Source organism: Pundamilia nyererei, unplaced genomic scaffold (assembly GCF_000239375.1).
Source record: "Pundamilia nyererei isolate P.nyererei 1_Seehausen unplaced genomic scaffold, PunNye1.0 scaffold00256, whole genome shotgun sequence".
Taxonomy (NCBI): domain Eukaryota; kingdom Metazoa; phylum Chordata; class Actinopteri; order Cichliformes; family Cichlidae; genus Pundamilia; species Pundamilia nyererei.
In genome coordinates this window covers 352,497-379,526 of record NW_005187657.1, presented here as the reverse complement: position 1 = coordinate 379,526, position 27,030 = coordinate 352,497, and the positions used below count along the sequence as shown (strand labels likewise).

General features: G+C 43.1%; 2 protein-coding genes across 2 annotated transcripts in view; one reads left to right on the top strand and one right to left on the bottom strand.

Moving 5' to 3' along the window:
* The window catches only part of LOC102199330 (uncharacterized), a 34,396-nt gene extending 11,250 nt beyond the window's left edge, over nucleotides 1-23,146 (top strand). Inside the window, exons 3-7 of the mRNA XM_005749844.1 lie at nucleotides 12,030-12,191; nucleotides 16,417-16,579; nucleotides 20,017-20,138; nucleotides 20,310-20,431; nucleotides 21,424-23,146. Of these exons, the coding sequence (XP_005749901.1) occupies nucleotides 12,030-12,191; nucleotides 16,417-16,579; nucleotides 20,017-20,138; nucleotides 20,310-20,431; nucleotides 21,424-21,520 (666 nt within the window). The 3' untranslated portion in view covers nucleotides 21,521-23,146. The remainder of the gene's footprint in view (nucleotides 1-12,029; nucleotides 12,192-16,416; nucleotides 16,580-20,016; nucleotides 20,139-20,309; nucleotides 20,432-21,423) is intronic.
* A 299-nt stretch (nucleotides 23,147-23,445) lies between these two features.
* The window catches only part of vps8 (VPS8 subunit of CORVET complex), an 83,384-nt gene continuing 79,799 nt past the window's right edge, over nucleotides 23,446-27,030 (bottom strand). The window contains exons 43-46 of the mRNA XM_005749863.1: nucleotides 26,753-26,813; nucleotides 26,439-26,640; nucleotides 26,083-26,163; nucleotides 23,446-24,663 (exon numbers count right to left, since the gene is read on the bottom strand). Of these exons, the coding sequence (XP_005749920.1) occupies nucleotides 24,544-24,663; nucleotides 26,083-26,163; nucleotides 26,439-26,640; nucleotides 26,753-26,813 (464 nt within the window). The 3' untranslated portion in view covers nucleotides 23,446-24,543. The remainder of the gene's footprint in view (nucleotides 24,664-26,082; nucleotides 26,164-26,438; nucleotides 26,641-26,752; nucleotides 26,814-27,030) is intronic.

The window sequence follows — 27,030 nt, the reverse complement described above, 5'->3', positions numbered from 1 at the left end:
AGAGAGGAAGCGGCGACCATTTTGACAAGTCTTGTTGCATACTGAGGTGTAACTTAGTAACATTTTCTTTAAAGAGATCACTGAGGTTTTTCGTCACAGTTATGTCTAGATAGACAAAACTGTGCGTTGCAATCTTGAAGGGAACAGTAATGTTTGCTAATGTGGAAAGAGGCATATTTAGAGGCAGTAATTCACTCTTGTGTAGATTCAATTTATAGCCTGACACAAGCCCAAATGCATCAAAAAGTTGGTGGGAATTGTTACCTCAGCCTGACACAAACAGCAGGAGATCATCGGCATAGAGAGATAATTTATGCTCCGTTCCATATCGCGAAATGCCTTCAATGGCACCATTACTTCTTATAGCTATTGCCAACGGCTCAATAGCTAACACGAAAAGGAGGGGGCTGAGGGGGCAGCCCTGACGGGTTCCATGATGCAAGTGGAATGGTTTAGAATAATGGTTATTAATGAGTACCATAGCTGAAGGACAGGCACAGAGTAATTTCACCCAGGACAAAAAGGAACTTCCAAACCCAAATCTTTGTAAGGTCTCAAATAGATATTCCCATTCTACTCTATGGAAAGCCTTCTCCACATCCATGGAGAGAAGGCTTTCAGCTTGACTGGGGGTGTACATTATATTGAGTAGTCTACGAATACTAAAAAAGGAGTTTTTAATAAAACCAGTCTGATCTGAAGAGTTTATGTTGGGTAAAACTTTTCCAATCAGTTGGCCAAAACCTTCGCTAGTATTTTGTAGTCTGAATTGAGGAGTGAAATCGGCCTGTAGGATCCACATTCCAAAGGGTTTTTGTCTTTTTTGGGAAGTAATGTTATACAAGCTTGATTTAGGCTATCAGGCAAAACACCTTTGGCAAGAGAGTCAGTATATAATGTAGCTAACACGGGGGCTAGTTTTCCAGCAAAGGCGGCATAAAACTCGTTCGGTAAGCCATCAGGGCCTGGTGATCGGCGAGACTGTAACGGTTTTATTGCCGCTATGATCTCCTGTTCTGTTTTTAGTTAAATTGCTGTTACAAACAGAATTCCCTACAGCCAGCAGTGATGACACGTGCTGGATGTGTGCAAGGTCTAGTTTGTACAAAAGCTGCACTTGTTACATTCGCTTGCATATTGTGCTGACTGTTACCATTTTACACAGATTAAAAATGACTCAAAAGACTCTATAAAGAAGTTTTACATGTTCATACTGCATTAACCTTTGATATCAGTATCATAATTTATATTTTTGTGTGAGTGGGATATTACTATTAATGTCACAAATAAAATGAGCATTTATATGAACATTTGGTGTTACATAACATAATATGAATGCTATATATATAACCTCATGGTTGCTGCCTTTTCACGACGCTACAGTTCATTGGCCTGTACCTTCATGTAGGCATGTACTAGGGCTGCCACAAACGATTATTTTGATAGTCGACTTGTCACCGATTATTTTTGCGATTAGTCGACTAATCAAATCCATTGGACGTAAAACGTACAGCTTATTGCACCAGCAGCATCTGCTCTTATATAACTATCATTAGCTTACAGCTTTAAGTGTTTAAGGTGCTAACTAAAAATAAAGACAAGATGATAGTTTATTAAATTTTAATGAAACTTGCAGATGGTTTCGGTGAAGTTTAATAAACTCCTTCTATCTAAAATATAACAGGACACCGGAGTAAATTCTGGAGCATCTCACACTTCTGATAATCAGCTGTCTGCTTGACGTTTATTCAGCTGAGTTAAAACTTTAATCTCAGCCAAACCGATTTACTCAGGAACAAATAAAACACTGAAAAAAGCCAAACAATAACATTTGTAAGTTATCTAAGTGACTCATATATCATGTTTAACCTGAGTAGCGAAAGACGCGATTTGCCGGGAGTCCGGTGTTCTCACGGCTCTAGTTAGCCTAGCCCCCGGCTCGCTATCGAGCTAGTGGGTAACAGACGTCTCTGAAAACGTCGGAGCGCTTTTGAAAATATGTGGTGTCCTGATAAACTGAGCAGATATTTGAGGTTTACACAGCTACATTCTCGCCTGAAAATATGTTAAACGTTTATTTTGTGACCCAGAAAGAATAATAAGAGTAATATTAAAACGAACTAGCTGCCGCCATTGTTGGAAACTGAGCTGGGCTGCGCTATGAATTCTGGGACACAGCTGCTTCTTCTTCTTCGGGGTTTAACGGCAGCTGGCATCCTTGTACATGCAGTGCTGCCATCTTCTGTTTCAGTCCGTTATTACACTCTTAAATCCTGCTACTTATTCCTGCGTCTTTCAGGATCTTACAAAGCTTCAAACAACGCGTCGACTATTAAATCAGTCGTCGACGATTTTGATAGTCGACGTAATCGTGACTAGTCGACTAATCGTGGCAGCCCTAGCATGTACATATAATTGGTTCAAACTGGTGATAATATTGCTGACAGCACTAATTCATAACAATAGTCATCTCAAGCCACTTTGTATTGCAAGATAAAGATGCTACAATATTAGAGAGAAAACTCCATCAATCATTGCCAATGGTAGAAAGAAGGATTAACCTTTGGAGAGGAAAAGTCCTCCAGCAGAATCAGGTCCGTCGTCCGACACAACTGACCCTGATTGTGGGGGACGAGAAGATAAGAAGTGTATATTATGTGGTTATGTGTGGTAGACAAAACCCAAAAGAGGACACTGGTGATAACTCACTGAAGCCATTGGTGCACATGCATCAACCTGCGTGCAGCCTGTTGCAGTCATTCCTAGTATTTGTTTAATATTCTTGGATTTTTTTATCCTACTCTTACCCGTTAACTTTTGCCAACAAACTGGCCAAGCATCTTTTTCTTCGGGACAATGGGCCATGGAGCAACAACTTCGTGTCAGTCACACTGTTTGCGTTAGAGATCAGCTGATTGCCCTGAAGCTGACTGGTCTGCTGGTTTGAACACAGTGATTGCAGCTGATACCTGGATTGAAGCACACCAAGCATGCAGAGATGGACAGAAGAAGAGGAAACAGACAGAGTGCAGTGAAACAGCAGAGAGTCGTAAGTTTCCCCTCTATCTAATGGCAAATACAATGGAGGACAGCACTGGCCCAAAGTCAAAGGAGGCATCAGAAGTCTGGTTTAATATGCTTCACAGAGAAATTGTTGCACCAGTATATTTCAGACAGCTACATTTCCTTTGAGGGCTTTTATGCTGTTCAGGCTGCCGGAGACTGCAGCGCTAGCAGTAGGAGGAAAGCAAAGGAGACTTGCTGCTCTTGTTAATAACCGCTTATGTAACCCTGCTCACATCAACATCAAAGAGCATATTTGTTGCCAAGAGTTTGAACTGTATCCTTTGGGTACACTCCAAAAACTCTGTTTCCTTGATGTGGTCTCGCTTTTCACTTCTGTCCCACTGGAGATGGTCAGAAAATGACTACAGCAAGACAGCTCCTTAGCAAACAGAACCAGCTGTGCCACCAATCAGATTTGCATTACCCCCACATATTTTAGATACGCCGAGGGTTTCTACAGACAAAAACATTGATGTGCCACGTGCTCCCCAGTGTCACCCAGTACAGCAAACCTCTACATGGACGAAGTGGAAAGTAAAGCTCCTGGCTCTTTCAAAGGGACAACACCTAGCCACTGGTACAGATGGGTGCATGACACCTGGCTCAAAAGCAAACCAAAGAAATAAAAGCCTTCACTGTTCACAACAACTCAGTGGAAGATGCAAAAGATAATAGTTTGCCGGAAGCCCCCACACACAAACCAGCACCTCCTCTTTGACTCCCACTGACCTTTGGAACACAAACTTGGAGTCATCAGGACCTGCAACGCCAGTCAGAAAAACGTTCCCTCTAGAGAAAGAAAAGGAACACACACATGTAAAGAAAGCTCTTACAACACGTGGTTATCCCAACTGGGCCTTCATCAAATCAGTAAAGCTGCACAGAGAGAAGGTCAGATGCCAACTAGAAGGAAACAGACGGACAAATGGAACAACATCCCTTATGTAGGAGCGATTTTGAGATCTCTCCCCAGACGCCTCACTCTCTCACGTCTTTCATCAAGTGATCTCAACAGGTAAGGCAAGGTCTCACAGCAGCTTCACCCAAAACCTCTGCTGATAGTGACCCATGCCTTTTTCACACCTTGGCGTATGTGTTGGGATGCATGATCAATACTTGCTCAACAGCACTCCCACTAGGTTTTAAAAATGTGTGACTTTTCTAGTGTTTTCTTTTGACCAAACCAAAACAATTTGTATTTTCTGTTTTGTGGAGGAGTATTAACAAACACAGCGTCTGTACTCATTCAGAAGGATCTGCAGAATCATGTCTCATTCATGTTAAGCCAACTGCTATTATCTTGTCCACATTCATAATGAGAGGGCACAGCTGACTCACAGGGAGAGCGTCAGACAGCTGTGGAAGCTGCAGAGTCATAATCGCCGTTATGATATTCCTGGAAACATCAGACACAAGCCTGGGCTGCCTTTCGTTACCAGCAGCTATCTGACAGAGTTTTTCAAATGAATGCTTGCTGATGTTTTAGAAACAAACAACAAATACTACAACTAAAATGTTAAACATTAGTCTATAGTCCCTAAAAAGAGAAATAATTCTTTGTAATTCATTAACATTCCTCATCTTGTGGCAGATGTGACATATTGGCACAAAGACAACAGCTGTCACAGTCCAGCTGATTCAGATTCTTGGGTCAAGATTAAGCTCCAAACCTTCCTTTGCAATAACGTTTGCAGCTCTGCCACTACTGGTTTTATCTGTGCAATCTTGTCATTTATTTTTACTTGTTCTTTGTGTCTCTCTTTCTGTCTTCTCTTTGAAAGCTGGATGCCTCTCTGAGCCTGACTCTACCTGTGGTCTCTTCAGTTAAAGGAAATGCTGCTATTGCTCATTGTGTCATTATTGGGATCATTTCTTTGGTTTATGTAAAGTGTACCTTATAATAATAAAGCATTGTGAGATGACTGCCTTTGTCAACTAGTACTACATAGTATTTTTTTTAACTGTCAGTATATAAACAGAATAATTATATGAAATAAATACAAGCAGATCAACAAAATAAAGAAAAACTGAGTAATTTTCTGGAGGTTGTGTAACAACAATTTCATGTTTGTACACATTTGGATCCCTGTGTTTACAGCCAAAGCACCTCTGAGTCTCTCCTGAGTAAACTGCAGCTGTTCTGCTGCATCCTTCAAAGGCTTTTCTGGAGACACAGCTTTATTATTTCTGCCACATCAGTCAAACTTAGACACGAGAGCCTACGAGCTCACAGACCGAGTGCAGCGAGGCTTCTTTATGAAACTGCATGTCAGGCAACACTTGTTCATCTGTGCTGGAGGACTGGAGATTTTTCTAGTGATACTGTCACTGACCACAAGCTCCTCTGTCATTGACCCTCAGCGGTCTGTGTGGACATATCAAATCGGTGTCAAATATCTCAAATTACTCACATATTTAGCTAAATAAAGGCTCTTTGATGGCTTTCTGGGGCCCCTGTGAGGTAATGGCATTTGGCACTGGATTGTGGGGCCCAGCACGACTTCAAGCTGACAGGCAGTATTACATCTTCACTTGTCACCACAGCTAATAATGTAAATACTTCCCCCTCTAAATGGGGACTCTGTAGTTCACAGTACAGGGACGTTGGCTTTTTCTTGCCTTAAACCTCATGTCAGTTCACAAATATTTGCTTTGTGTCGACTTGGTTGGCTATTCTCTCTGTTCCTCTGTGTGTTATTAAATACGAACCCCACGGATGCCTCAGGACTCCAGAGCTGGAGACATTCCCGAGTGCATTGCTGTCATATTTTGAACAGTAACATCGTAGCTCTTATCTTTGACTGCATATCTGATGTGTTGTATTAATATTCAATGCATACCTCACCAGCACTCGTGTGAAATGTAATTAGGAGTAGTGGATACTGGGTAACTGTAGTGGAGCCTTTAAATATGAACAATATTCCAAAGCTGAAATGGCTGAAGTGTTTGTTACAGCAGTGTAACAATAATGAAATACCTTCAGAGGGACACAACTGTGCATGGCTTCATCACAAGAGTAAGTCTAAAACTAACACAAAAAAAGCACGCTTCAGTCTGCAGTTCCTCCCCAAGAGCTTTGAAAGATATACTGCAGAGAGGTGAGGCCAAAGCACTGTCTGTGTGCTCAGGAGTGTTGGCAGGAAGAGTACGTGATGTTGTAGCGCCTTCCTCTCTATCACGGTGCTCAGCATACACATCTGGTGTCTCATTCCTTTCTAGTAGTGTCATGTTGAGAAAGTATTCTGGGTGGAGCACAGATAATGGAAATCTTACAAGTGAGGACCAGAGCAGATTTCAATTTCCATGGAAATGTTTGATGTTATTTTTCTTAATAAATTCATAAAAAGAAAATCATCACTGAAGAAGAAACACCCAGTGCATCATGGGAATCCCCCGGCAGCCTACGTCTATTGCAGCATAACTAAGGGAGGATTCAGGGTCACCTGGTCCAGCCCTAACTATATGCTTTAGCAAAAAGGAAAGTTTGAAGCCTAATCTTGAAAGTAGAGATAGTGTCTGTCTCCTGAATCCAAACTGGAAGCTGGTTCCACAGAAGAGGGGCCTGAAAACTGAAGGCTCTGCCTCCCATTCTACTTTTAAATACTCTAGGAACAACAAGTAGGCCTGCAGAGCAAGAGCGAAGTGCTCTAATAGGGTGATATGGTACTACAAGGTCATTGAGATAAGATGGGGCCTGATTATTTAAGACCTTGTATGTGAGGAGCAGGATTTTGAATTCTGGATTTAAGGGAAGCCAAAACAGGAGAAATCTGCTCTCTCTACATATTTGTTTAATATGTGCGTTGAAAGACATTCATCCATCCATCTTCATCCGCTATATCCGGGGTTCGGGTCGCGGGGGCGTTCCCAGGCCAGCCGAGAGATATAATCTCTCCAGCGTGTCCTGGGTCTGCCCCGGGGCCTCCTCCCGGTGGGACATGCCTGGAACACCTCACCCAGGAGGCGCCCAGGGGGCATGCTTGTCAGATGCCCGAACCACCTCAGCTGGCTCCTTTCGATGTGGAGCAGCAGCGGCTCTACTCTGAGCTCCTCCCGGATGGCCGAACTTCTCACCCTATCTCTGAGGGAGAGGCCAGCCACCCTTCGGAGGAAGCTTGCTTGTATTCGTGATCTCGTTCTTTCGGTCACTACCCACATCTCGTGGCCATAGTTAGGGACGCTTTTACACTCAGCTGCCTCTTCACCACGATGGACTGGTGTAGCGTCCACATTGAAGGACATGTCCTGGTCAAAAATGACTCCAAGGTTCCTCACAGTGTTACTGGAGGCCAAGGTAATGCCATCCAGAGTAAGAATCTGCTTAGATACCATATTTCTAAGCTTTTCAGGGCCGAGTACAATAACCTCAGTTTGATCTGAATTAAGAAGCAGAAAGTTAGCGGCCATCCAGGTCTTTATGTCTTTAAGACATTCCTGCAGTCTAACTCATTGGTGTGTGTTATCTGGCTTCATGGACAGATAGAGCTGGGTGTCATCTGCTTTGAATGTTTAGAGATCAGCTGTGATCAATGTGAAAATGTGTGCTACACATTTGAAAGATATTGCCAAAAGGAAGCATGTGTAGGATAAACAGAACTGGTCCTAGCGTTTATCATTCAACGATGGCAAAATGCCCTCTGCACACGGTAGAGCTTTGATAGCATGTTATAGCATATAAGAATATGATATAGTCTGCAGGTGAGAAATCAGATATGAAGGACTCTTTCATCCTCGAGACATTAATGCCAGTCCTGTGCATCACTCCTTATCATAGTGACAGGTGCCATCGTTTCTACTTTCAGACCTCCCTTTACATGATCCCGACAGTAAAAAGAAAGTGACAGTATTATACCACACATATGCCAAATAAAAGTATGAAACGGTCAGCTCAGATGTTCATGGTTTCTTTCTAAAAGGAAGGCTCCATTCATCTTTCTCCTAACTCTAGTTTGGATTGTGGGATTCCTGATCTGAGCTTCCAATGTTCATTTTATTTAGTTTTCCAAACTTGCAGTAGTTCTTTTATCAGACATGTAGCATCTTTACGTAATCCAGTCTTGGTATACTTTCCACGTGAGACTCACGAGATCAGATCTGAAACAAGGAAGTGCATCACTGTGTGTGTGTGTTTAAATGGGGAAATCCCATTAAGTCTTCCCAGCTCAGCGGTCTGAGCAAGGCCATAGATAAGATCAGTGCCAGCCCTGATAATGTTTACTGTCCCATCAAGAACAACCCCCAACCCCAATTACTGACTTCCCCTGAGGAAGTGAGAGCCATCTCCTGGACTGAATACCCATCCTTATCTTAATTAGCCACCAAAAATGACCAAACCTGGCTCAGTCAAATATTCACACTGCTGGAATTAATGTTCTCCTTTAGGTTGTAATATCTCTGATATTCATTGTGTTTTAATCATCGTTCCATGGTCATGTTTAGAGTTTAGTGCCATGCAGCATGAAGCACCGCCTTTGTCAGTAATAACTTCGTTCACTCCATTTGTGGCCCGTTCGTCTTTACCGTGAAATTCATTTATGAACGAGTCTCTTAATCATCTGAGTCAGGCTGAGGTCTGAACTTTGACCCTTCAGTCCTTTTGTTTTTCAGTCATTGTGTCAAAGATTTGCTGCTGTGATCGGATAAATGTCCTCTGGAATATTTTGGTATAGAGAGGAGTTTGTGATCAGTCAGTCTATAAGGTCCTGTGGCTGCAAAATAACACTCGTCCATAACCTCCTGACAGGATGCAAGATGAATGAGGTGCTGATGTGCTATGGCCACATGCTGTGTGTTAGGGCCAACTGTGTTCTCTTTGGTCTGTCTAAAGGGTAATGAAGCCATTTGATTTGCTCAGATGCTGGTTTTTAAAGTCAGACTGTCGTGTTCTTTTAAGAGAGAAGAGACTTTCTCCAACAAGCCTTCAAAACAAACCGTACTTGTTCAGTCTCGCTCTGCTAGCAGGGTCTGATCTTGGGGCAGATGTGTCAGAATGTCCTGGGAAGATTGTGGGATTGCACTAACACACAAGCAACCAGCGAGACTTCTGTTGTGAGGGGGCCTCGTGCTGAAGATCAAAAGGTCGAGTACGTTGGATTTGGATGGGTGTTGCTGGTGCCGTGGATAAACGTGTTGCTTCACAGCAAAATGTTTCATGATTCAAATCTGAGGCACGTCCGTGTGGAGTTCGTATGCTTTCCTTGTGCCTGTGTCAGTTTCTCCTGAGTAATCCAATCTCCACCCACAGTCCAAGCATATAAATGACAATGAAAATTTGCCATCGATGTTAAGAAAATAAAGTATTTCAAGTGTATAATTAAAATATAAATGTTTAGTTATAATGCAGTTTGTAGCCTAAAGCATTTTGAATGTTCAGCAAGACTAGCAAAGTGTCCCAGTACATTAGCACCACCTGGTGACGCCTTGCACCTCGCTCATCTGTTTAAACCGGCTGCCCTCAGGTCAGTGCTGACAACATATACACAGGAGGAGAGTGGGCGCACCTGAGAACACAGCTAAACAGAATCAAACTGATGAGACAGGAGAAGCAAAACTGAACATTATATACACGAGACAGGAGGCGATCAAAATAAAATGTAATCTTGACAAAACTGGGAAGCCCATGGAGGCAGAACACAGAGAGATGAGACAGAGGACACGAGATACGACTGGTGAGACTGAAGGTAAACAGAGGCGAGGACGCTGGAGAAAAAGCATGGTGACAAGACCAGGACAGACTGGACACAAAAGGGGAAATAACAAATAAAACAAAGCCAAAGAATCAAGAACTACAAATAACAAACTCAGAGGTGCTACAACATAACAGACACAGGAACTAAAACATGAATTAAAAAGTCCAGAACAAAACTGAAAATACTTGATCAAAGATCCAGGACCGTGACACTATCCATCTATTCTCTAAACTGGAATATCAGGAGGCAAAAACAGGATCTGCAACCTGTGCACAGTCATTGTCAACGTTAATGTAGATATGGATTTTTTAACTTAAATATTAACACATCATTAATGTATTTACTGCAATTGTAAAAATTCTCAGTCTCAATACAATCGTTTCTGTAAAGCATCAGAGGAAATGAGTGATGTCAGTCCCTAAACCTGTTTGGCCATTGTTTCCACCACAGCCACTGTGGAGCAGCGTTTCAGTGTCAGCTGCATGGGAAACACTGGGCCTGAGCTCACATCCTGCTTTTGTTGGTACACTTACAGGAATGTTTGTGGTTGGATAAATATTTGCTCAAAGTTTCCTCTTATTAAAATATGGATTTTACCACATAAACCAACATTTTGAATATGCCTTTGCAAAGAGATGCTAGCATCTTGTGTCAGGAACTGAGGGTGTGACCTTTCCTATACATTTAAGGTTGGAAAACAGACTTGGAAACCCTTGATGAGACATTTTGTCTGAACTGTATTGCAGCAACTAAACTGCGGCTGTAAGGAAGCTTCAGTTTTTCCACATTTTAAATAAATGCACAGAAATGTTGATGAGCTGGCGACTGAGCGTGGGATCTTGAAAGCCTGGAAGTTGAAATGAAACAAACAATCAGCTTTGGTGTTCATGTAACAGGGGAGTGAGAGGGTGAGGATGAAACTGTGAGCGACAGAGTCAAACTGAGGTATCCTACGAAAGGCAACACGTCAGGAGCAGAGCAGCCTTTAGTGAAGCTTCACTGCAGACACGGAGAGATGCATTTGCACTTTCTGACACTAAATGTATGCAAACTTTAGGGAACAGCTGGTGCAACAGAGAGAATGACACTGAGTGATTTTGTGGCTATGAGGCAGTTTTTCCAGAGGGAGCATTTCATACACAGCTGTTGGAGGCTATGCCTTAAAACATCAGACTGTAGCTCAGATGGTAGAGCACCACCTAATCGGCAGGGTGGTGGTTCAATCCCAGCCTGCATGCCAAATATCCTTGGACAAGACACTAGCCCTGAGCTGCTCTCAGATGCATCCACCAGAGAATGAATGTTTGAAAGTTACACAGAAAAAGATGTGATTGAGGCAAGTTGTGGAAAGTGCTTTTAGAGTTCGGCTAGAGTAGAAAAGTGTGTCCATGAGTTTACTGAAGTATCAAAATCACCTAAAATGTGCAGAACACAGGGTACTTTATTCAGTGGGATCCAGCAGAGCTTTTTCAGACTAGTTTAAAAATGAGTGGACTGCTTTTACACCTGAATGTTAATCTAAGTGCAAAACATGTCCCTTTTTTGAATGCGTCAGTGATATCAGCCTTGATCATCCTAATGGCACAGTGAGGGGAGAATGGTTTGATAACAACATCATCATGTAGTTGATGCTAGGAACTGGACCCAGAAACATCCTTATCAGCCTTGTTCTTACACAAACTCTTCCCATGGTTTCTGAAATCTCGCAATGTGAAGTGTGAAGCTTGGTGGGAGGTCACCAGGTAAAACCAGGTGAGAAAAGCAACCTGCAGGTCCAGCAGCACTGGGTGCAAGCTTATCACTCTCCTCACATACACTTCAACCTAGGTTTTCGACCCCCTGCTGCCAAGTTTAATTAATGTGTCGAAGGAGCAAGCACACACTAACAGTCACAGCAGGTGGGCAACAAAACGATTAGACTAAAGTAATGATGTCAGTGTTGAGTCTGACACTATCTGCTCTGGTTTAATAAAAAGGTCAGGATTTGAGACACTGTTAACCAAAACTTTCCATCATAATCATAACAAAAGCACTTTTCTTGCATAAACTAGACTAAATGATAGGCCTGGGTTTTAGTCTGCAGTGTGCTTCGGAAGCTCACTATCTGTGGTGACATTCTTCATTAATAAAACTGAATAATGAACAAATAAACCCAGCCAGTAATTATGGTTATTACACTACAGCAGTCCTGGAGGAAAAATAGAAGCATTGTTTAGGATAATAATGGCATAATTATCATAACTATCTTAACCCATATGCCTTCTGCTTGTACAGGCGCAGCAAGTGAGTCCCAGCCCGCTATCTTCAGGACTCGGTTACCTGGAGCACATCTGTCAACTCGTTGAGAAGATCAGCCAGATGCAGGAGACTAACCTCCAGCTGCAGAGGCAGATCTGCAGTCTGCAAAAGGAATGCAGGATGAGAAAGGCCAAAGAGGTGTGTGAACGCTCTTATTTCAACTCATGCAATAAAGTCGCCATCTGGAGACCTAAACGTGAGGATTTCTGCAAGCTGCAGCTTTGTCCGACGACCTTTAAGAGTCTTTGTCTGCAACTGGGGGTGTGGAGATTGAAAAGCATGTCTCATTGGTCTATATGGTGCTTTCCTACTAGGTTTGAGCACTCAAAGCACTTTTCCTTCACATTCCAAGCTTAAGCACATTGAACCTGATCTCAGAGTCCAGCGGAGGCGTCAGAGGAAACTAAGGTTTCAGTATCTTGCACAATGATATTTGGAGATGCACGCTGGAGGAACAAGGGAATGAACCACTGGCCTTTTATAGACAACCAACTGCCTCTACCTCCTGTGTCTTTATGCTTAAATACATTTTTGTTTTAAATATTATGAGCAGTGCTATTACTGTAGGGTCTTTACCTTACAGTGTCATACCTCGAGGTGGCTGTTGTGATGTGGTGCCATGTAAATAAAACTGAAGTATACTGAAAAGCAGCACAGAACTTGAAAACAGAAAGGCAGAGCGCGTTAACAGTGCTGAACGACCAGGTCAACCTCCAGCCACACTCACAGCTGTTTCAACTGACATAGCAATTCTGTATTTTATAACCAATACATTTAATATGGGCAGCACAGTGGTTAGTGCTGTCGCTTCACTCCAAGAAGGTCCTGTGTTTGACTTCACCATCAGGCCGGTGAACGAGCTTTCTGTGTGGAGCTTGGTGTCCGTCTCTCTGTGTTAGCCCTGCATCACATTGGAGACCTGTCCAGGGCGTACACTGGCTTCAGCCCGCCGTGACCCTGACAAAAACAACACTAAAGACGCAGAGTAATCCTGACTGGAATATCGCCTGTGGTCTCTGAATGGACCGTCATGTACAGCTCTGTGTATGAGTGACAGCCCTGGTGCATCGTGTACAGCAGGGGTGGCAGGAAGAGCACCGGCAGAAAGCATTCACCATCTACAGTAACACTGTGTAGGATGTAGCGCACCCGAGCAAGTGTGTGTGTTAAGAAAATGACATGAACATCGATACTGTTAACAAATGAGAAGCTGAAAGGTAGAAGGACAGATTCAAAGGACGCACAACAGAGGCTGAGTCTCATTATCACATTAAGACTGTGACGGTTTATGGTCAACAACAGTCACCTCAAAACATTTTTATTGTAATGTAAAGACCCTACCAACGACTCCCTATGAACACTGAACTTGGCGACTGAGGGAAAGAAAAACTCCCTTTTAACAGGAAGAAACCTCCAGCAGAACCCGGCTCAGTGAGGGGCGGGGCCATCTGCTGCTACAGGCTGCTGGTGAGGGGAGGACGACATGACAAAAGACTCTCTGTGGAAAACAGCCAGAGATTAATAATGATTAAATGCAGAGTGGTGTATAAACAGATAATGAGTGGAAGAAGCACTCAGCACAGCAGCAAAGACTATTGTAGTGTAACTACGGGAGAATTCACCAACAAGTAAGTGTGAGAGTGATATGGTACTACGAGGTCATTAAGATATCACACATGCACTTTCTACATTCACACTCCCAGGATGCATCAGAGAGTAACTTGGGCTACTGTCATGCTCAAGAACACTTGGCAGGCCGACTGGAGCAGACAGGGGTTGAATTGTGTTCTACCACCTGAGCTACAGCCAACAGAGGTGTGGCTACAGTGGTGAAGAGAAGCCTGGGATTGTTCTTATTTTCTGCGATGAATAGTAAGATGTTGTAGCTTTACAGATGGCGTATTTATAGAGCAGCAAACGGGCTCTCCAGACTAAATGGTTAAATTAGTGAGACAGCATTTGCTTTCCAGCTTACAAGTGATGTCACCTCTCAGAGTGTCTGACTTTTTAAACTTAAACGTAAGTAACGACACACTGCAGGCTTGTTTTGGTTATACCTAGCAAACTCAGAGATTTAATGGGAACAAAAGATGGCAGCACAAACCCAGCTAGCTCAGTCGGTGGAGCGTGAGACTCTTAAGCTCAGGATCGTGGGTTCGAGCCCCACGTTGGGCGATGTAGCTCAGCAACAATAGTCCCGGTCCCTAAGACCATCATTGTCCTTAATGACCACAGACCTATTGTGAAGTGCTTTGAGAAGCTGATCCTAAAGTGCATAAAGAACTGCCCGCTTCACCTGGAGAATGCTGGGACTTCAGTAAAGATGCTCCTTGTTGATTTCAGCTTAACTTTTAACACCATCTTTCCAGACATTCTTATAGCCAAGCTGGTAAACTCAGACTTCCGCCTCCGCTACATGAACATGGATCAAAAACTTTCTCACTGACCGAACACAATCAGTCAAGGTTGGCACCCAGAGAGCACTCAGCACTGGCTCACCACAGGGATGTGTGCCGAGTCTTCTCCTATACACCATCGACACCAGTGACTGCACCCCTCGCATCCCTGCATCATCATCACCAAATTTGCAGATTTGGTGATGATGGGACACCAACGATGGCGACACCGCCTACAGAGATGAGGTCTAGCATCTGACAGAATGGTGTGACTACAAGAAGTAGTGATTGAATGAAGCCAGTTGTATAAAGTGCTGAGACCCAGTTCATTTACCTCACACATCCCAAGGTGGGAAAAGACTGGGAAGGTAAGTGGTAACTAAAACGAATGAGCGGCAGGAATAGTTTGCAATTACATGAATTAACATGCAACTCTGTCTGGGTTGATTAATAAACTGGAGAGAAACATTGCTCCTCCTCCTGGGCCTGTGGGGAGGTTGAGACAGAGCTTTGTCTGTCGTAGATCGTGGTACTGTTCAGGAACAGATGAAGGATCCGGTGCGGGTATATGTTCTGGTTGTGATCTGTTAGAGGCTGTGGGTAAGGCTGATTGAAAGCAGCAAGGCAGAACAGACTCAAACCCTCTGCTCTGTTACTGGCCCAGTCAATGTGAGAGTTGTGTTTCTGCAGCCAGAATTAATGGAGCGTCTGGAGACGTGAAAAAGCCGAGGGTCTCCCTAACTAATCAAACAGGCTCAGGCTGGTGAGTGATCATAGCTTCATCACATGAAGCCAACTGATTATTTAATGCTTGAAAACAAATTTCACGCACAGTGTTTTCCACCCAGCCGGTCTCAGCAACCACAGGTCGAAATACGCCTCAGCCCATGCCTGCACGCGTCCTCTCAGCACGCCTACGGCATACGAGAGTTTAGTGGCATCATCGTGGGAAGAGAGCGCTGAGCGGCTGAAAGCGAGCAGGTGGAAGGAACCCCCCCAAAATGCCCCCACCACCACCACCACTCCCCAGGAAAGGACTCAGGTGAAACAGCATCGTGGGACACTGCAACTGAGATCGCAGGATGAGGCTGCGTGACTGCTTCATTGCTGACTGTGTGATTCCGTGTCACCAGTGGGGGCCACCTGAGTGGGAGCTGAGGCTAAACTAGAACAAATCTCAGGAATAACTCGAAGCATTTCCTCTTGTTTGTAAGTGAAGTTCTGCCTTTGTTCACCCAAGAGATGCAGTGCACTAAATATTTCATTAAACACAGGAGACTTAACATGTAATCATGGGGAGCAAAGGTCTATTTTTGGACACCACTCAGACAGACAGCAATTCAAGAAGAACATATAGCTAACATGTCAGTCATGGTCTGACTATGGAGGAGAGGAAACTAGATTAACTAAACAATGCTCACAAAGGGTACCAGCTCAGTTTGGTGGGTGAGCAGGCGCCATATTCAAGAGGAATGGCCTGTATTTGTAGAGCGACAGAGGCGAGGCTGCCGGACACTGGCGCCACCGGGCCCTCTGACCACCACCAGCTAACGGGTGAAGTGTCTCGCCCAAGGACACAACGACCAAGTCTGTCCAACCCGGGGCTCGAACTGGCAACCTTCCGATTACAAGGCGAACTCCCAACTCTTGAACTTTGGCCTTTGCTGCTCTCTCTCACCTCTGTAATGTCTGTCCAACAAAGACAAAGTCCTCAAAAATAATGTTAAAAGAAACCATTAATCGCACAAGTGCTGTGCCTGTTCTTTGGTCCCACGATGCACATTAGCAACAACATTCAAATTACACATCCTACTGTATCATCATATATGATCTGCATTATGTGGAGTAAAATTCTAAAACATCATTTTTATTTAAAACCACGTTCAAAATCAGTTTTTCAGCTGTTGACCACTTTCTTTTGAAATGAAAATTTCATGACACATTTTCTTCTTCTCTGCTTTTTCCAGGACTTCTTCAAAGACTACTGCAGCTGTGGTGCAGCCAGTTTAGCCTTCCAGGATTTCCAGAAAACGCAATCCAGAGATGAGTTTTCATCGCCCAGTGGAACTCTCTCAGACCTGTCAGCCGTTCCAGAGGTCACACAGCACCCACTCATATCGACCGGTGGAGGTAATAGAGCACCTGGAGAAAACACACAAAAGCACCCGCAATCTCTACAAGGCTGCTAGATTCAATCCCAGTATCTTCTTGTAGTGAATAAATAGTGATTCATGAGAGGACTACCTGACATTTATTCCACAACACCTTGTGCAGTAACAGTGATTATGTTTGTAACTAATATACAAAACATCGCACTGATGTAAATCCATAAAATCCAAAATCTGATATGAGATAAAACAGGCATAAACAAACATTGGTACAGAGTGCTGGAGTTACATCACAACTTCACCATCAAGTATCATTGAACACGTTTGCAAACTTCATGTAATTTTGCACATGTAGTTGTAAATGTACATAACATGCTGACAGCACAGCATGCTGGGAAATCTTTCACGGTGCAGCAGTTAAAATCTCACCACTAAACGTAGACTGTGGCCTGCCTGTGTTTCTACTCGTGTTTGTGGGAAATATTTTCTAACACTAGACTTTTACATATTTCAATAGTAGAAACACAAACTAATAAATCAGGAATAAAAAAACTGATGTGTCAATTAAAGATTTTGCAGTATTTTATGTTTTTAACCTGAGGCATCTCAAAAAAGTCTGGCTGCTGTTCATCAGGTACCATATCAGCCTATTAGAGCACTTGGCTCTCGCTCTGCAGGCCTACTTGTTGTTCCTAGAGTATTTAAAAGTAGAATGGGAGGCAGAGCCTTCAGTTTTCAGGCCCCTCTTCTGTGGAACCAGCTTCCAGTTTGGATTCAGGAGACAGACACTATCTCTACTTTCAAGATTCACACTTTCCCTTCTGTTTTTCACTCATCATGTGTTTTTTCTGATGTGATTTAGTGCTATATAAACATAAAGATTGAGTATGCCAGGTTTGTGAAGGCAGCCTGATACACGTCGATTCAGTGAAGCTGCTGTCCAATCACAGTGTAGGCACGTTGAGCTGGAGGTAGCACTGAGGATATGCTCTTGGTAACCTGCTGTTTTTAGCTGCTGTTTGCCAGCAACAGTGAAACTTTCTGTGAAGTCGATATGATTTTGTTGGACTCGTAAATAAAGTCTTAGGTGATGTGAGCATGTAATCAGCCTGTTTATCTTGAGCCTAACATCAGGATAATGTTATCTCATAAGCAGCTGTTGTTGCTGCTCCTGTCAGCTGTAACCTGTTGGCAGTAACTGGAATAAATAAGCATGCACTCTAAGAAATAAAATGTTGTATTTACTCCACCCAGTTATGTCAACCGGTTCCACACAACTGGGTTAGTGAAATATAAAATGTATGATACATTTAATTTGAACAAGAAATTTTAAGTACATCTGATAAGATTTGGATAATTAAATGCAAATCAAAAGAATCATGTTGCATTAGCTGAATATCATAATGTTGATATAACTAACCTTGTTGATTTAAATTGAGAAGACTAAATAAAACCTACTCAACCAAAACAAGCTGTACTTACTTTGAGAAATAACATGTTGTATTTACTCCACCCAGTTATGTCAACCGGTTCCACACAACTGGGTTAGTGAAATATAAAATGTATGATACATTTAATTTGAACAACAAATTTTAAGTAAATCTGATAAATCTACTCACCCAAAACACGCTCTACTGAAACTATAGGATTAAATCACTTTAACAGAATTGCAACTTACTCTATTTAAGTTTGTAAATTAAATAAATCGAACACAAGTTTATTCAGTTAACCTAACTTTAATAACACTTTGTGTAAAACTTGTTGAAGCACACTTTGAGCAATTCAAATGCTTCTAGATCTTTTTCCCCAAACAATCTTTACATATATTCAAGTGCATTTTAGGTGCAGGAAGACAAGATACAGAATGTCATGTTAAACTGAAATGATTAAAACTGGAAAGTGTTGTGATTCCAACATTTTTAACATTAACATTAACCAAATAATCCTCAGATGGCGATGGATTCCATCCAGGATGCTAAGCATATGCAAGTCTCAGTTGAAAATGGCGGATGATCAAACTTCCACACTGCACATGTGCAAACTCAGAAGTACGGAGAGCCTATTAGGACAATCCTCTTTAAATTAAAGTGCTCTTCATTTTAAATGAACTTTTTACGTTGGATTTAATTTACTGCATTTTGTTGTATTGAAATATTATGTTGTTAATTAAATTCAAAACAACATACTTGTGTTTAAAGTTAAAAATCAATTGGTGGCATTAGTTTTAACATGAAGCATTTACATAATGCTACCAACATCAGTGTGTCATTTCTTAGAGTATGTTTATGGTGCGTTTCCAATCGAGGGCAGACTGCACCTTTAACCTCCTGGGACCTGGCGTTCACATATGTGGACATTTATTTAGACCAAAATACCAATCAGCCCAAATATCAAAGAGAAATTAAAAACGCTGCTGTGGAAGAGTTCAGGTCTGAGGAGATAAGACAGCAACAAAAAGAGAGTCTATTACTTCTTCCAACAGAAATCAAGGTGTGCTCGTAGTTACTAACGGTCAGAGGTTTATGGTTTCGGTTGGATAAAACTACAACTAATGACCAACCAACAGCAGTGAAAAAACTGGCAGCATACAAAGCAGTTTATTTGCACAAGCAGGCAAAGAAGGATGCTTAGATGCAGTTCTCAGCTTCTCCAAACGTAGTAGACGAGATATTTTCCTCAGACAGGACTTACAGTCTGTTCTGCAGCCTTCAAGCTTCTGAAAACACCCTGAACAAACTAAACGATGTTTTCAAATTGTTTTAGCAATGCTCAAGTTTCACAGTGTGACCCAGAACTACCCCCACAGTTCATCTACTTTAAAGAAAGGTTCTGCTTTACCCAAACCCGGGCGGAAATCTGCTCCTGACAGGAACACGGACTACGCACAGTCCACATAAAGTAATTTCACATTTGGATTCACCAACTGTTATGTAGCTATAGCACTGGACTGAATAGGTCCTAGCAAAGTGCTATGACCAACAGAAGCTGTGACAAGAAGTGATCTGTTTACAGTAAAGTAGGAGAAGAGGGGAGTGGGATGAGCAGAAGGAAAAGGCAGACGTGCACCGTCTCACGCAGGATTTCTTATAACAGCCATTACTGAATGAAAAATCACTAATCATGTAGCGATGCTTTGGAAACACACACACACACACACACACACACACACACACACACACACACACACACAGCTGTTCTGCCTGCATGGTCGGGTCCACCTGTACTTAAAGTCAGTGTGTTTTGCCATGATAACGTCCATCCTTCAGTTTGGGCAGGACACCGAGGACACACAGCGTTTGAAATGTTGTGGCTCAGCACACATGTGTAGTGTGTTTTGTTTTTCACAGGTGCTTACAGCGTTGACAAAATGCACGAAAGGACCAAACGAATACTGGCTTAAATGTTATTAGTCAGGCACAAACTGAACTGTAAGTGCTTATTGTTTGCTCCCTGTTTCAGGAGTTACAGGTGGTGGTTTCACACTCGCTCCTCCGTGCAGGAAGAGCCTAAGCCAAAGGAGTCACACTGAGGGGGAGGTCCACGGGGACAGCACTGAGGGGCTCTCCATCCATCAGCACACAGTAAGTGGTTTATCCTGACAGAATCACATTCTGCAGCGTGATTAACAAATGTTTTCACATGAGATATATGAGGCGACGCTCTGCATTCCAAAAACTCTGTCAGGCTGACATTGCATTTACTGCTGGAAGGGGAAATTGATCAGTGACGATTTTGTGTGTCGTTGTGTTCAGCTGAGTGAAAACAGCACGTGGGCCAGAGTCAAAGACGTGGTAAGGAAGACTAAGTTAAGGAATCACAGCAGGCTGGGAGCAGCCTCAGCTTCACTGAAGATGTCCTGCCCACAGCTCTACAGGTGAGGAGCATGCTCCACACCACAGTGTACGTCTATGATCTGCAGTCAGGTCCAGAAGAACTTGGATAAACGGCCATTTTGCTCCTTTTTCACATTTTGTCGCTGCACACTGGCCCAAATGATCCGATGGGCAGCTAATCAGGGGTCCGTATACAGCTGGGGACCCATCAGAGAGGCAAAAGGTGGTCTCACAAGTGATGCAAGTGAAGCAGACCATCATCAGGCTGAAAACGTCCCACCCTCCTTTACGAGAACATTTCATGACACCCACACACACAACACAAGAAGACTGATGTACCTGCACATGTTTCAGTGTATGTTTGTTTTTCTTCACAAACATAAACAAAACTCACGTTTTCTGCTCACTTTCAGTAAAACACACATTTTCCTGTTTTTACTTTTGCTGTAAAACATGTATCAACATAATCCTGCTTTCCTTCTTCAACTTGTCAAAGACACGTTACATCCTCACGGGTCGAAATCACACCAATTCAGAGCCACTGAAAGGGCACTGTACCTGTGTCCCCTGTGTGATAAGGAAGATTTATAGTTATTTATATGTGAATATCCAGCATGAGCAATGTGTTTTGGAAAGGACAGCCTAAGAGACCTTTAGGCAGGATGCAAAGACTGGGACTCTAAAAGGGGCTTTTCGCCTGTTCTGGATGAACACTGGCTCTTCTTTATTTGAGAGCTTGTCGAGGGAGGAGTTTAATGGGAGGTGGAGTGTTGCTGGCACTTCAGCCTCTCCCTCCGTCCTGACTGGAGCTTGGCACCCACCCAGATGGACAGAGCAGGGTTGGGAGAGTCAAATCAGCATTCCTCAGTGTTCCCGTGTAGGAGTGGGAGTCTGGGATTTAGGCCTAGTAAGGTCTTGCTGTAATCCAAGATGTTTTAGAAACACCCTTCTCCTGCTGACACATGCACAAAGTAAAAGAGTATCTTAGATGTGTATGTACACATGTTTACTCCCTGCCTTTTCATCTTTACAGGCCTGATCTGGGACCAGTACAATCATCTAGCACCAGCAGGAACTCTATGATTGCTTTGGGCCACCGGAGTACACTGGACTTCCCGTGGCTTGAGTAAAGATCCGGGTAGTGAAGAGTGCTTTTGATAAAAGAGCAGAACGACTTGATGCTGGCCAGACGACGGTTGTAGCATCTCCAAAATAATGAGAACAGTAGTTTGGAGTACTAAAGGGTCTGCGTCCTAATCATTTCATTATCAGAAGCAAACCTGGCTGTTTGTTTTGGACTATACAGACTCAGCAAAAGCAGATGCACACATAGCAACATGTGCAGCTTCCGCATACAGGGACGTAAATTATGACACGTTTTTACTGATGTCTTATGTCTTTTTTATTTGTTCCTCTTTAAATGCACCACCATTTCTTTCAGATGTTGCTTCCAGACTGTCCTGTGATTTTTTTAAAGTGTAATAGTTCTTCACTCAGTTTCACTTTCAAGGCTTTTATTTATGAATGTTTTGAGGAATCGGGGAAAAGGGGACGACAAAGAAGATTGTCGCGGCCTTTTACTTTCCAAACAAAAAAATCTGAGGAAAGGCCGTGGGTGGCAACGGGAGGTTTGTTTTGCTACGCACTTCTGACTCCATTGTTTAAAATCATATGCCGTTTATTTTGGGAAAAAAAAATACAAACAGAAATCAGCCAAATAACTTCTTAAAAGTTAAACTTAAACGAAAGTTAACTTAATTTGTTTTAACAATTTCAAAAGTGGTCAAAAAATATTTTTTTAACCCTCCCGTCTTCCCATCTGACATTTGGCAAACAAAACAAAAAACCTCTTTACCACACCCATCCAGGGTGCTCTTAATCTCTTAATTAATGGGAGGGTCCATAAACTAATAAACCAATCACTTATCGAATGCTTATCCAATAAAATTAATTACAAATTAAGGTCAGTTTTTTGTTTGGAAAGTAAAAGGCCGCGACAAAGATGTAGCGGGTCTAAAAGTCTATCTGCAGCACGTGAACTGTATCTGAAACTCAAGAAATGAGATCAAATGCAGCAAAGATCGGACACATGGACTCTTCACCAAAGCTTCATCAGAAACGGCCTCAGTAGAAGGCTGGCTGTCAGGAAGATGGAGGAAAGGCTGAGGTGTGTCACATTACACAAGAACTGACTGAAAATCAGTGTCAGCGGGTCTGATGAGGTGCTGAAGCCAAATTTGAAGCATTAGTCAAAAGTTAAAATCAGCGAATGAAGATGTGATCGGCTGATTTCTGCCACATGTAGTCAAGAAATGACTTTGTCTGATTTGTGGCCCATTTCCGTTGGCAGCCATATTCCCATACGTGCCTTTTACATGTTGTCCATCAGGTTTCGCTGACGTTTTATGCTTCGCCGTTCCTTTCCTCCGTCTGGGGTTTGTTTTTGCAGAAACAGCCTGTGTGGTCGGGCCTCCTCGCTCTCCAGTGTAATGAGCAGTTCATGAAGTCATCTTTTGATTGGAGACTTCTGCTTCTGTGAGACTGTTGTGCTGAGCTGGTTCAGTCTTCATGTTGAAGACGTTTTATTTGACAGCTGCTAAACTTTGCACTCGCTCTCTCCAGCCTAGTATGGCCTCGTCCACAGCAGCTCCTGTGACCTCATATTGAGACTTGTAGTGCACAGCTACCAAAGCAGGTTCAACATTTCACAGCACGTCCAGTGTAACAAGAGAATAAAACACCATCTGGCCATGAAACTGCTTGTCAGCTGTTCTTGCTTTGTTGTTGTTGTTCAGCCTCTGGAGATGGGAGATGTAAAATCCTGTCTGCGTGCTCTCTGTAACTGTGTAACAATGTCTTTGTCCTGATATATCGGACTGAAATCTGTAACTGCTTGCAGAGTTTTGAGCTCTAGATGTCTGTTAGTACAAAGTCAAACTGATTCCTCAGAGGAAGTTTTGAAGGTTTTCTAAAAGAGGATTTTGAAGTTGGTGTGATGCAGAACTTTAACTCAAAATTATGAGAGCTGAAGACAAACAAAGCAAACACCACATGAGACAATATACAGTACGTGCTGGTTTATTAAGCAGAGTTTAAGTCCCCGTTCTTACAGCTCTCAGGCAGGAGAAACACTCAAGAAGGATTTAGTATCAGTGATGTCACTGATGACAAATTTGATTCGATGTTTTCAGATGGGAGCTTTTTAAATGTAAAGATGAATAACCCAGAACAGCACTGCGTGGGCCGAACCTCCCTCTGCTTCGTCTGTTACAAGTAACACATCACAACATCCAGCCTCAATCATTACAGTCACCACATAATGTGCAACAGAAAGCCAAATGATTTGAATATGTACACATATGTGGCAGAGGAGACAGAAAACCATCATTTGCTGGGAATCATTCGGGCCTTTGTTGCTCTGGTCAATTTATTAATGAAGCCATAATGTGCTGTAAACCGAGCATGTGGAGCAGGAGGATAACTCCAACAGAAACAACATTTGAAGTGGTTTTTAGTCATATTTGAGCTTTAATTTCACTCCTTGTTTTCCCTCTAGTCTCTTTATCATTTAAACAGAGAAGGCCAAGGTTTCCTGTTTGACTGACAATCACACGCTGCCTCTACACAGAAAAGCTCAGGCTACACACAGGGACACTCATTTTTATGCTAAAGACACCAGTGCTTCATTTAATTTACACAGCACATCGTTTTTTCTAATATTTCTGGAAAATGTTGAAAATCTTCACAGGTCATTAATAATATATTAGTGTAAATATGAACAGTTTTGAGGTGTTCAGCAAAGCTACACTGAGAATTATCACAATGATTTACAAGATGCGATCCAATGTTTTCATGTTTTTTAAAGATCACTCCCTGGAAGTCCCACCTCAGAGTTGAACTGCTGCATCGAACTTTAACTCACACCAAACATCAACTTCTATTTCAAAATGAGCCAGATGAGGCGCAGAGCTTATCCAGCTGAAGACTTCTGCAGCATTGCTTCAACCAACATTTTGGGTAAAGTTGTACACAGTAAAAAACAAAGAAAGATGGAATAACTGGGACTAAAGCGAGATCTGACGTCAGCTACTGCCAAAGGACTTTGGTGTTGAAAAGAGCAAAAGGAAAATGTTGTCCTCAAGCAGTCATGATGTTATTCTTCGAAGAGAGGCGGAGGAGAGAGTTTCAGTTGGAAACTTTCTGTTCCCAGCTGGACGGAGAACAGAGATCCTGTTTTCTCGTGGCAGTGGGAGACTTCTGAAAGCATGGACAACTAGGAAAGAGAGAAGATATAGAAACAGAAGAAAAAAAGATCATGGTCCATCCTGATGCTCACGTGGGCATTGTTGATGTTGTTGGTGGTGGATAGCACGGCACCCTCGCTGGTCTGCAGCCTGACTGACTGCAGCTCAGGAGGTTGAGCTAAACCACAGGTTGCATGGCTTCGGGAGTGACTGTGCGTTGTTAGGAGCCCTCAGTCCCTGTGCAACCGCAGTGAGAGCTTGGATTGTGTCGTCAGCAGTAAGTCTGGAGCTGAATTTCCAGGATTCTGTTTTCCTGTTGGACTATTATCAGGAACACTAGTCAACATTAGATCAGAGTAGGTTAGATAAGTATAATTCAAGGGATTTGATTCTGTTTTTATTACTTTTGGGTTGTGCTTTAATAAAATATCACACATTCAAATAGTCCTTTTTTAACCCTTTGTGAAGGTAAAAACTTGAGTATCACGGGGCGATCGTGGCTCAAGAGTTGGGAGTTCGTCTTGTAATCGGCAGGTTGCCGGTTCGAGCCCCGGCTCGGACCGTCTCGGTCGCCTACTGGTGTTGGCCAGAGGGGCCGATGGCGCGATATGGCAGCCTGGCTTCTGTCAGTCTGCCCCAGGGCAGCTGTGGCTACAGCTGTAGCTGCCTCCACCAGTGTGTGGATGTGAGAGTGAATGAATAGTGGCATTGTAAAGCGCTTTGAGGGCCCTGAAAAACGCTGTATAAATGCAATCCATCATTATTAATAGAGTTTAAATAGCTCTTACAATTTACTCCAGATTTCTAACAGTTCAACTGAGTGGCTTGGCACTGATCTAGAGGGGGGCTGATGAATACTGGGCCTGCAAGGCAACTCAGGGTTCCTCCCAGTGGAGGAGGGAGGGTAGACATTCAGAAACCAGTGGCCTCGCTCATCAACTCCTAGACTCTGCACTGCCTGCTGACCCACAGAAACGTACATCAGGATTAGATAAACGGGGACTTCCTGTTTTGGGGTGCTGGACCCACAGATGGACACACCCTACCAAGGCTACGTGCACTGAAATAACTGGATAAGCAAAGACTGCTTCGGCTTCTTTTATCGTTTTTTTACCAGTTTCGTGGCTCAACCTGCCAAGAAACTGCTTATCGGTCGGTCCAGTTACTTCTGAGCCTCTGAAAATGTCGTTTTGTGTAAAAATAGCTAATGCAACACTTCTGTGCAACAAGCCTGCACGTCAATCACATCTTGATTGTTTGCCATTTCAGAGCAGTACACAAGCACACAAACTCACCTGTAGGATCACCTTCTTGTGTTTGTTTTTACTGCTGTTGTGTAATGATAACTGTTTTTAAACTATAACAAAAAACAACAAGCACTGCGTCACATTAATTTCAGCATCAGTGGAATCTGTCATGTCCTAATGAAAATGCGCTCGTTTTAATACCCTGGATGGTCCTCGGTATAAGCAGCGGATTTCATCCCAGGACTGCTCCTGCTGAAGGTCCAGTGTTGCCTCAGCGAACACCTGCGTCACAGCACATACACCACAGACGCTCTATTACGATGTCATTTGTTACATATTGTGTAAAAAGTGCAAAAATGACAGTAATTTAGAAAGAAACCAGAACTGCAACATAGTTATTAGTTTGATCTGTCTCACAGTTGATGAGACTCACGTTAACTACAGCATGCTGTTGACATTAATGTTGACATTAAACTACAAACTTTTCAAAGTTATTGCTCAGAAAACGTTTGAGCAGAAACAGATCAGCGCGACGCCCGGGGTCGATCACAACCTACCTTCTTCCTGAGAGCCGACGCCCCTGTGTCTTGGCGTGCTGATGTCACATGTGTCTGTGGCACAGAGAGGGACAGTGTTGTTTCAGCCATGTTAGTTTCAGTACAACGTTCCTCATCCTTGGACTCAACAATGAAATCAAAACAGCAATGTTTGGAAGGCCGCCCAGCTCCGCCCATGTCATGAAACGCAACATCAGAGCATCTGGGTTAATAGGATGTATCAAATGTGTCATTTAAATACAAACGTGTGTGTCCACAGAAACACCAAACAGATAAAGCAGCCATTAAAGATCAGGTGAACAGATTGCACAGACGTCAACACGGACCCCCCGGCAGCACGCACACACGTGTTACCACATCGCACGGACTCGAAAACTGCAGGTTTCGTCACTCGACGACCAAAACTCATCGAACCAACAGCAAAACATCGTCATGAATTTATCTTGGCTTCGCTGCCATGCTTCCACCACAATAAAAGCCCACCATCCATCCATCCATTCGCTTCTGCTTCTCCTTTTCAGGGTCGCGGGGGGCGCTGGAGCCTATCCCAGCTGTCATAGGGCGAGAGGCGGGGTACACCCTGGACAGGTCG